This window comes from Leishmania donovani, chromosome 26 (assembly GCF_000227135.1).
Source record: "Leishmania donovani BPK282A1 complete genome, chromosome 26".
In the NCBI taxonomy this organism is placed as follows: domain Eukaryota; phylum Euglenozoa; class Kinetoplastea; order Trypanosomatida; family Trypanosomatidae; genus Leishmania; species Leishmania donovani.
Window position 1 is genome coordinate 715327 of NC_018253.1, and position 11377 is coordinate 726703.

At 61.3% G+C, this 11377-nt stretch overlaps 2 protein-coding genes across 2 annotated transcripts; both read left to right on the forward strand.

Moving 5' to 3' along the window:
• Window positions 1-2981: 2981 nt before the first annotated feature.
• Window positions 2982-8429, forward strand: LDBPK_261930 (hypothetical protein, conserved; the record flags this gene model as incomplete). The annotated part of the gene is made up of 1 exon (XM_003861730.1): window positions 2982-8429. One exon carries the CDS (start codon window positions 2982-2984, stop codon window positions 8427-8429), a length of 5448 nt encoding a protein of 1815 aa, XP_003861778.1.
• Window positions 8430-10109: 1680 nt separating this feature from the next.
• On the forward strand, window positions 10110-11135 carry LDBPK_261940 (hypothetical protein, conserved; the record flags this gene model as incomplete). Its single annotated transcript, XM_003861731.1, has 1 exon — window positions 10110-11135. One exon carries the CDS (start codon window positions 10110-10112, stop codon window positions 11133-11135), a length of 1026 nt encoding a protein of 341 aa, XP_003861779.1.
• Between the last annotated feature and the right edge of the window lie 242 nt (window positions 11136-11377).

Below are 11377 nucleotides of genomic sequence, written 5' to 3' on the forward strand. Positions count from 1 at the left end.
GGAGGAAGGACGGGTAGCAACGCACTCTCGTCAGCATGCAAGCGCAGACATATGCACCTGTCTCTCCCCTTGTGCTAAAGACGCCTTCGAATCCTGCCGGTATGGCCCTCTCGGTGTGTACGCGGCACGACCGCGCACACACAGACACACAAGCCGCCCCAGCAGTCGGATCGATGGAGACGGATGTGCCGACTCGCCTGATGGCCTCGGTGTTATTTTCTCGCCCTCTCCCCATCTCTATCCCCTCCCGCTCTCTCGCACGCTGGCGAAGGAGAGCAAGCACTCGTATCGGTATATGCATGCATGTGTGGGTATATGCAACCCGATATACACACGCACAGGAACGCACACTAAGATAGCACCCATACCCCCTTCCCTCCCCCCATATATACACATAAGCAGAGCGACACTGAAGCACAGCACACCAGCGCATGCCCTCACCAATTCCCCATCACCCTCCTTTTTTCCATCGCGCTTTCTCGCTGGCCTCACGTCAGGCGTTTTTTTTTTGCCTACTGCAGCTGGCCTGAAGCACAGGAAGAGTACAAGGCAGGCGGGACACACGGGTGAGATCGACATCGGGAGAGCGAGAGCGCAGTTGTGTGTGTGTGTGTGCGTGTGTGGTCGCCGTAGAGTGCAAGGCGTGTGCCTCTACATCTATAGTAGACAAGCCGTGCCACATAGGAGAGACGGTGCATTGGTTTTGTGGCTTAGACGCCCTCATAATCTTACTCAGCGACGAGGAGGCAACTGGACAGCCGTAATGGGGTTCGCATCCGCGTATGACACCTGGGTGACACCCATGGCCCGCGAGGCTGCAATCTTCGGCCCTATGGTGTGCTTCTGGTTCTCGCTTCAGTACATCCTCACACGGATGCTGCCGTCGTGCACGCCGAACTGGAAGCGGCTGACGAGGGCTCAACAAGATGACATGATTGTGCGGTGCTGCAGCATTGCCAACGGCTGCATCATGTCCGTGTCTGCCGTCCTGTTCTTTGTAAATCTCATCAAACACGGCGGTTTGGCAGCGAACGACCTGTACGCGACTGTGCCGTACTATCGATTTAGCCGGGTGACTATCTCTGCCTACTTTGTATGGGATATATTCGTGTGCTTCTACTACAACTGGGCCTGGGCATGGAAGCTACACGGCTTCTGCAGCTTCGTTGGCAGCTACACCCTCCTCTTTCCCTTCTCTGAATACTACGCCGGGTACTACACTGGCTGCTTTGAACTGAGCAACGGCTTCCTGCACGCCTCTGTGATGCTGCGTACCATGTCGGCCATCGCAGACCAGCGGACGCAGTGGTCCCTCATCGAAACCCTCGACCACTGCGCTACCGTGTGCGAGTACATCTTTGGCGGCCTCTACGCTCTTATCCGCGTTCTTGGCGGCACGTACGTCACCGGCAGCTGGATGTACAACCTGCTGAGCGCATGGCGGTCCGACATCGTCCACGGTGGCGAGCCTGGGTACACACCAAAGCTGCACAATGAGGTGGCGGTGGGGATCGCTTTGCTCGCCCTGTCCGTTTTGCAACTGCTGCAATACTTCTGGTTTGGCGAGATCTTCAAGCGTGCCATGGGTGGCAGGGGTGCTGGCGCAGAGGACAAGAAAGGGGCAGCTTCTGGCGCCGCTGCTGCTGGCGAGTCGAAGGCTGTGGGCAAGAAGAGGAGCTGATCCCGAGCCGGGGGGGGCTTCCTGCTGCCTTCCCTCTGTTACTTTTTCCCCTGCTTATGTGCACTGAACTTGCTTAATGGGAGCGTATTTGTGTTTAGAATTTCGTGTGCGCCCTGCCGCTGCGTTAGCCTTGCTGATATGTGAGAAGACACGCGTGAAACAGAGGTCCATGCGCTTCCTTCGCTGTGTTTCGTATGCGCCACCGCTCTGATCGACCGAGGCCTACAAGGGGTCTAAAGAGAAGATGCTGAACGTGATGAGGGGGGAGAGGAGGAGCACAGGGCGGAAAAGGCTTCAGAGGTTGCGCATGGACATATGCAGAGGAATGCGAGCGCGCAGGTGTGGAAGAACGAGGCACATGAGCGGTGTGTCTGCCTGTATGCTTGTTGTGCCGGGCGAGGATGGCGCGCGACGGCACGTTTTGGCGCAAGGTGCACCTTCGTCCTTTATGTCCCCACCTCCCTGTCGCTCCTCTTGACGGTTTCTCCCTTTCCTTCCTATCGCACAGCCTCGCTGCTTTTCTTTCCGGTGCTCCCCCTTCCCCCAACCTCAGCGACTGTCGAGGACGGTGCAGGCGGACCTTTTGTGTGTGTGGGTGTGTTGGCAGGGAAGGAGAAGGGGAAGGAGGGGCTTGCTGGGCGGACGGCTGGCGTCTCTGTCGCTTGCACTGCCTCCTCCCACCGATGCTTCCGGTTTTCGCAGTACGTGCGTGTCCTTGCCTCATGTCAGCGCTGTGCTTCGGAGGGACGAGCCAGGCGCTAATTTACACATGAACATGTTTGCTTATACACGCATACCGGTGCGGCAGTGGCACTAGAGAGGGAGAGAGAGGCACACCAGCGCAAGAAGGACAGAGACACCAACTCTGAAGCCCGCCAACTGACCGAATAGACGGATGACAGTCTCGAACGCCCTCAGCTCGGGCGACGTGAAGACGAAAAATGAGTGTCTTGTGCTTCAATGTGTGTGTATGTGTGTATGTGCATGCCAGAGGGAAAGCGTGCACCGACACGCTCGTGGCCTCGTCTTCATCTGCTGCCGCTCGGCCCCTCCGCTTTTCCGTCTCTCTCTTGGGCTTGCTTGAGCGTGACTCTTTGAGCGTCGCTTCGCCGCTGCAAAGCGCAGCCACAGACCCCCGCCCCCGCCCCCCATTCGCCCGTGCTCGTATACGAACACACACACACACACACACACACACATGGGCACAGACCCCCGCCCCCCTCCCCCTTCACACGTCTAGAGGCATATTTGCTGTTTGCCATTTGGAATCACCTTCTTGAGAAGACGGCACCCACAGTCCATGAGGGCGGAATGCGACAGAGACGTCGAGGGCGCCGAGGTCGCCGCTGATGCCGCGGGCCCTAGGCGCGTTCCTGGTGGCAGCTGCAGCCCCAGCAGCATTGACGCTGTACCTTCCAGTACGCAAGCCAGCGAGTGCGGCTCAGGGCAGGTGAGTCGAGAAAACGAAACTCCGAAGGCGGTGCTGAAGCATGTTGCTGTCAACGTTACCAGCGCTTCACCGCGAGCGGAAGAGGCTCCTTTCCTCGCAGCGACGTCCGTGGCGATGCACGGGACACAAAGCACACAGGAGCTCAGCCCCACCGACTTGCAGGGGCACAAAGGATCCCGCACTGTCGACGCCGGATCTCCGCATCCTCGTTGCGGGTTCCCGATCAAGTCACTCTTCATGACGCGCTCCACGCGCATCTCGATCCTCTCCAATCATTCTCACAAAACTTCACAAACGCAGCTCCCCACAGCTGCGTCGACCACGGCAGGCGACGCGATCAGCGACGCTGTTGATGATGCGCCGGAGCTAGTGGACGCCGGATCGTCACCATCCCACTCTTCGGCCCCTCTCCCGCTTATGCCGCCAGCCACTACGCCGTACAGACTGAGCCGCCTCTCTCGCAGCGCTGCGACCGTTTCTGCGGCCACGTCAGCGTCTGAGGTGCCAGAAGGGCGTTACAGCGACAGCAGAGCGCCTGCCGAGCTTTTCGCTTCTTCGCGTGCTGCTCCTGCTGCTGGAGTCGCTCCGGTGGTCCATGCCGTTGATTTCGACATTCACCGAGACATTCATGTGAGGGAGGCGGCGCTACTCAGGAGCGTTGCTCAAGAGGGCGATCAAACCACGTCAAACTCGCTGGATGGGGTACTGCCACCACCGCATTTTTTCACGCCGGTCAACCGCACGTTCACTTCCGCCGCTGGGTTCACTGGTGACTCGACTGGTTTTTCATCTGCGCAACCCCTCTTCTCTTCTTCTGCCGTCGTCAATGCCGTGCAGCGTGCTCAGACGCGGATGGAGGCCACTCATGCCCGTAGCCAGCGGCTTCGTCGCACACCGGAGCTCTCTGCTCGCCATCATCCGCGAGCGGCCAGCGGTGTTGACGCTTTGCTGTCTTCGGCATCGTCATCCCTGCTGACGCAGCTGTGGCAGCAGCGCGCGCAGGCTACATCGCGGTCCTCCGTACACAGGGACATTCACGATGCGCCGGCGGGCATGCCTGGTCGCAGCGCGCCGCTGCCGCGACGCGGACTTCACGTGCCCGGCGGCAGTGCTGATCCGATCTACACAACAGCAGTGGCGAATGTCACCGATGCCATTGGAGGCGGGGATCGAAGCAGGGACGGCGTGCTTGGCCAACGCGGAGTCGCGCTTCCGTCAGCTGACTCGCCATTTCTTCACTGTGATCTCGCGGAAAACACGGCGAGTTGCTCACCGTCGGTAGCGGCGGCAACCGAGGTCGGGACGCCGACTGAGACCGAGGCGGCGTGCCGTGCCCCGGATACAACTGAGTCGTCGATCGCTTCGTGCGCGAGTACATCGCCGGTGAGCTTGACCGCCTCACAGCATCCTACTTCCCTTATCCCTTACTCCACAGAGTCCCCTAGCAGAAGCGCGCTGGCCAGTCCGGAAGGCTCCTGTGTGTTGGCCCCGCCTGCGTTGGTACCGCCCACCACGCTGCCGCCAACGGCATCCTCCTGTGGTGAGTCGGCAAAGGCACTGCTCACTGCACCTTGCTCGAATGCTTGTGGGGACTGTCAGATCGTCAACGGCGGCGGTGGCGGCGCTCTCTACCTCGATGGGGGACAAGCAGCGGATGAGCTCCCGTGCTCAGATGACGCAGCCAGTAGTGCCGAGTGCTACAGTGCTTTCGCAGGTGTTATGTCTGACACCATGGGGCTGGCACCGGTGCTGGCAGACACAATGCCGCATGGCCGATGTTTTACATTGAACATGTTGACCACCTGGGGAGACGCGCACGAGGTGGGTCTCTGCGGGCTGGAGCTGTTCGACGACCGTGGCCAGCGATTGCTGCCATGCCGCGCAGCAGCTACGGGGACGGCAGCGGTGGTGTCGCAGACGGCGTCTGTGGAAGGCAACGTCGTCATACTGGCGGCCACGCCGCCGAACGGGTTTGTGCGTGCCTTCGCCGAGTACACGGCAACCGAGACGAATTTGGTGGCGGCGAGTAACGCTGCTGCCGCGGGTGGTGAGGACGCCGCGCAGGTCGGCCCGAGTGATGATGCCGTGTGTGGAGATCCGCGGCGGCAGCTCCGCACGCTGATCTGCCCACACCCCCTTAACACGCACGACGAGGCGCACATGTTCGCCGTGCCGTACACGGCGGGCAAGCCGCACCTTGTCAGCTTTGTTTTTGCAGAGCCGGTTCGACTCTCTGTGATGCGGCTCCACAACTACGCTGGCAGGGGCCGCGCGCACACCACGAAGGGCGTGCGCATTGCCGAGGCGTGGATGGAGGAGACGGTGGTCTTCCGCGGCGAGGTGCGCGCGAACTCTGGAGAGCTGTGCCGTGGAGAGAGTGCGGAGGAGGCGGAGGACGGTGTTGCTCACAGGCAGGGCGATCAGCACGCCAGCCAACCCTCATCTCTGCCTCTTTCGGCATCTTTCTCTCCGTACGGCCTTGAGAACTGCGAGAACGTTCTGTGGACGACGGATGCCGCAGTGCTGGCACGCGTCATGGCGCACGGCCCCCCCTCTACGACCCCACCAATGCGCGAGGTGGACGACAGCGATGACACACACGGCCGCCGGCGCACTGCTGGGGTTTCGTTGGAGGGTGGGGCAGCTGTACCACGCCGTATGGCGCCAACGTCTACCGCACGCGACGATACGTTCAGTGGCGATCCAGCGCCTTGCCGCCCTGTGTCTGCTCGCCCTTCGACGACGACGCGAAGGTCGCGAGCCCCACCTGTGCGCTTTAGCTTCTGCAGTGCACGACAGGCGGACACTACCATGCTGCGCCGCCGTCGTGCCTCAGCTGGCGGTGAACCGGGCCTACGAGGCGACAAAGACGCTGTGACCCCCTTGCAGGCCTGTTCTGCTTGCTTTCCTCGCCCCAGTGGTGCAGTCGAGGCGTGGGCCGACGTTGCGACGGACGCGCGTGTGCACCAGGTGCCCGTCGGCTGCACAACTGATTCAGCGCAGCCAGAGCTGCACAGCGGCTCTGGCCAAGACGACCGCCAGCAGCGCAAGCAACGACGCCGCCACCTCAATCGGCAGGCGGTGCTCGACCCTGATCGGTGTCCTCGACGAGTGACAGCGATTTGCGTGATGGTGCTGAGCACTTGGGGAGCGACGCAGCACGTCGGCCTCAGCTGTCTCCGGCTAAGGGATGCAAGCGGTGACGTTGTCGGCTCTGTGGATGTGCAGTGTGCCGCCCTCCACTACCCAGATGGCACCAGCTCCATTTGTGCAAGCCATAGCTGCAGCGGCAGTAGTGCGACAGGCACGATCGAGAACCGCCACCACGCTCCCAGCGCCGCGTGTAACAACGACGGCAGCAACGGTTCAGTGAAAGCGCAGGATGATGCTGGCTGCGGTGGTGAGTGCGGCCTCTCGAGGACTGTTCGCGGATTGCTGCACAGTGAGGCGCGCTCGGAGGAAGCGGCCCGTGGCGCCAATCAGCAGGATTGCCCTTCTGGTCCGTGCCTCCTCCCATTTCAGAGCAGCATGCAGCTCGTCTTTATCTTTCGCGACCCGATCCCCTCGCTGGGCTTCCTCGATGTCGCGAATTACTCGGTGGGGGATCAGACGTGCTGCGGGGTGAAGGATGCGCGTGTCTTCTTCGCCGAGGAGGCAGAGGAGGGCGCTACCGCTGCTACTTCGCCCCGTCCTTCAGCGGAGGTGTTTCGCCAGCTGTGGTATGCCGGCGCCTCCTCGCAGAGTCGACACGCTTTGGCGGCGGCGCGAGTGTACGAGGTGACCCCGTCGGCTGGCGTGACGCTCCGGAAGGCACCTGCCTTTCTGGACTCTGCCCGCTTCCAGAGCTACGACGTATCTTTGTACGGCCCTGGTTTGCCACCACCTCGAATCGCTTTTCCATCGACAGCAACTGTGCGGGACGACGACACTGCCGCCGCTACTGCTACTGCCACTGCCATACTCGATGCACAAGCCCCACGAAGCAATCTTCAGCGAGCGCTGCCGCTGCCAACGCATGACACTGGCATGCTTTTTGCCAATCATTTCGGCCGCTACGAAATCGCGTCCGGTCTCGGAACCGGCGGCGCCGGCAGCAGCAGCACCAAGACGGAGGTGTTTTCAATCAGCGACATCAATGTGAATGGGGATGGGGGCCAGTCGTATGCCCAACGCCACCATGACCGTGCCAGCTCTTTTTCCTTAGCGGGCAGCCTCGGCGCCTCCATGAACATCCGGGCCAACGTGGCGATGCACCGCGCGCGCATGTCCCTTCTGCAAGAGCGGCCGGCGTGGCTGCTGGAGTACCAACCGTATGTGACGCCACTCTTGCCAGTGGGGTACGTGTGCAAGCTGCGGCTGACAGTGTGCGCGCGCGATGTCCCTGCTGGTGAGCCTCTCGACCCCTCCGCTGACTGTCGTGCAGGGGCAAAGGAGGCGAAACCTCCCTACGCGAGCGCCGCTGCCACATCTTCTGTGGCGACGGCGCCGGTATTGGGGGAGGCGCCGGCAAAGGTAGCTGCTGTAATCACAGCCGGCGACTCTCTGAAGGCGTACTTGAAGGAGTGGCTCGTGCAGCCGCTCCGCGCCTGCAGCTTTGTGAACGAACGCGGCGACGTGGTCAAGCCTATGCGTCCAGACAAGTACCGCGCCATGATGCACGAGGCGGCGGCGCGGCACCACGGTACACCTTGGCAAGACGGTAACGGTGATGGGGATGCGCAGCACGAGCGCGCACTGGCACGGTGTGTGCCGATGGTAGCGGAGAGCATGGTGAGCGCTGTGCACGCAAATCGCCACAGCTCCGTGGCGAGTATGCACGCGATGCCATCGCCGCAGCCGCCTCTGCAGGTCGTTGTGGAGCTGCTTTACGTCGCGGACGTGCCGTTTTGCATCTCGCTCGTGGCTCTTCACAAGCCCCTCGTAGTGCGCGGCTCGGCGGCGTGGGTCCGGCAGGTGCAGGTCTTCGTGGATGACGCGCTTGTCTTCTCTAGCGGAGAGGCTTCTTTACGACTGACACAGACCCCATCAGGGAATGGTGCTGCGCGCGACCCAGGTGTTGGCGCCGGGGCGCGGGCCGGCGATGCCTGGGATGCTACGGGACCAGCAGCATCTGGCGGCTTCGGACCCCAGCTTAACAACGGCCAAGGCAGCGCGGCTGATGCTGCAAGCCAGGGCGCACAACTGTGGGGAGACCTTCCGGAATGTGCGACGTCCTTGAAGCCTTATGTGGTCTTCACGCTCGACCCAGACCTACTCGACGACCTATGCGCTGAAGCAACGGGTGCTTCCTCGTCATAGCCGTCTTGAGCCTCGCGCAGGAGGAAGAGACCTGGAGGTGGGCGAAGAGGGCGGGCGGGGCGCGGGGAGTTGAAGCAGTGGCGGTGGCTACAGTAGCACCATGACGGGTGACCCGGAGCGATGTGTGGATATCCGCACGATAACGGCAACAGGCAAGCCTGTCAAGACTAGCTCGTGTGCTGTGCAAGAGAACCCAAGGTGGGAGATGTCTTCAAGAGGATGTCTGGGAGGGGGGGGGGCGAAGCGGCACCGGCAAGAGAAGAGGTCCGATCGCAGAGGAGGGGGGAGGCAGGCGGGAGGAGGGAGCAGGGCGAAGCGCTCGTAGCCCTTTCTATCCTCTCGTGCTGGATCTGTTGCATGGCCACGCTCCTCCTCTCTCTTCCTTTTCCTCCTCTTGACGACGCTGCTTTTTGTTTGGGTTTTCTTGCGTGTGTCGAGTGCTGCCGTGGAGCCGATTGACTGTCTTGCTCTGCCGTTCCACATGCGCCGCTCCCTCCTCCTTCGCGTCTGTGTACACGCCGTATGCTGCCTCATCCCTGCGCTGTACGGGGGCAGAGTCCGTCGTTGTTCGTTGGGTTGTATGGGGAAGAGGGAGATAGATGAGGTCGAGAGAAATGGATTGCACAGGGATGGCGACGCGATAGTGGCTCGCCGCTCCTTGTCACTCTTGTCCTTTTCCTTCTCTCTCTTGGCCCTTCTCCGCTGACTTCCATCAGGCCTCGATACGGTCCTCTTGACCGCTTCTCGGTTACTCGACGCGGGGGTCTGTCGGTGCGCAGCTACTGACTTATGCTACGGTATAGGTGCACCTAAGAAAGGCGAATAATGGCGAATCTTGCGTCTCCGCATCTCCTCTCCCGCAGCTGGTCAGTGGGAATCCGCTCCATCCCCACTGCACTCCAAAGGCCGTGGCTGCGTCGGAATCGTCTCCAGAGAGCGAATGGGGTGGTGCTTCGTCCATCTTGGGAGGGGGCTGCGCACACATCCACTTCCATCTCTCCCTTACAGGGTCTTGTGTTGTGCTCTTGGATCTCTCCGCTCTTTTCCTTCTCCTTGAGGATGCGAAAAAGTGCCTTGCCCTCTCGTAAGGGGGGCAAGTCGCAGGTATTTTTTCCGGACGGCTCCCGCCCGCAGTGACGTACGGTCGTATATGTGCGTGTGGGGCGCGCTAGCTCTCTCGCTCTCCTCCTTGCTTTGAGGAGGATGCCAACTGGTTTTACTACCTTATCTCTGAGTTCCAGTCAGCCCCACCCCGTGCCCCGCCCTCATCGTGCCCGCCGCCGAGGTTCGGCATGCTGGGTAAGGGAATAGTGAGGGGGGTCTCTTGCATTTTCGTAGAGTTCATCCAAAGGATAAGCAGCAGCGCTGTAGGGGAGGGGCACTGAAGCCGGCTTTCCTCCTGCCTCTCGACACCCGACACCTTTGCTAAAGCCGCCCATAACAGGCCAGAAAACGGGGGATGGAACCCCGCAAGCCGGTGTGCTCCATCTGCTCTGCTCTCCTCTGATCTTTCCTATCTGTTGCTCTCTCTGATCTCACCCTAGCGAGGGCAGGAGATACGGGCATGCCTACTCACACACCCACGTATCCAGCGGTAAGCCAAGCAGGCAAGGCACGACTCGGCGGTAGTATACATCTTGTTTTTCCTCTTTCTGGGCATCTGTGCCTGACAACTTGCCAATGGCACTTGCACACATTCTTCGCTGCCAGCGCTTTTTTTGGCTCGGCCTTCGCGACCGTATGCGGGTGAGCAAGATGATAAGCGGCACCTTGCCCATCCCCGCCAGCGATGCGATGATGTCGGTGGTGCCGGTCAAGGCTATTCGGGCGGTCGCGGCGGCACCTCCGCAGACGCCGCGGCCGCCACTGCCATGGCTTGTGTTGCCGTGGCGTCGCCAGCTGCCACCCGACCCTGCGTTCAGTCAGTTTGTCGCCCAGCCCATGGTCGTTCCTATGTACTGCGGCCTGCGCTTGATTGACGAGTTCGGCCACGTCAACAACGCCAAGTACCTTGAACTGTGCGAGTTGGCTCGGTGGCGTCAGCTGTCTTTCCTCGGCATCGGCACCATGATGGCCCGGCTTCGCGTGGCGTTCGTGGTCTCCGACCTCTCCGTAACTTATCAGCGGGAAATCCGACCGTGGAGCAGGGTGTGGTTGTCGACGCGAATTCTTCTCCCGCCGTCCAGCACCGCCTTTGCTGGCCCGCTGTCTTCGCCATTGCCAGGGGCAGCGCCATCATCAGACAAGAGGCGCTTGTACATTGAGCATGAGATCTGGAGCAAGGATGGGCGTAAGCTGCACGCTGCAATAACTCTCGCGGCGGCCCTCATCGGCCCTGTGAAGTACGAGCAGGAGCTGGCTCGGCGCTACGACCCGACTGCTGCTGCCGCCGCAGCGGCGCCGCCTCACGCGTCTGCAGGCACCCGTGCCCGTCAGCGTACGACGTTGAACTGCGAGCACGTCCTGGCTGACGCCTTGGATCTTTCTTCCGTGGCGGAGCTGCGCAAGCTGTTCGAATCCGCTGAGCATATCTGCACCCCCGCTGTGGGCGACGGCGACGCCGCGGCCACGGCGAAATCGGATGAGATGCCTGACCAGGAAAGCGCAGCGCGGCAGGAGCGCATCACGGGTCTCGCCCGCATCTGGCGCACAACACGCAATCAACTGCGTCATACGTCGTTCATCTCGTCTCCGCCACCGCCGTAGTCTTCTAACACACTCAACTCCAAGACGGGCCCCAAACTGTGATGAGTGTGCCTTTGAATGGGGTACAGGCGAAGGCGTCACGCGAGGGAGGGGCCCCATGTGTGTGTGTGTACGCTCGGTCATCTGCCGTCTCTTTGCCCTTCCACCCTGCGTCGCCTCGAGCTCACAGACGAACACGGCCGCTGCGTTTGCTGTTTCTTTTCGCTTCCACACGCAATTGCTTGACAGAGCTGCAGACAAGA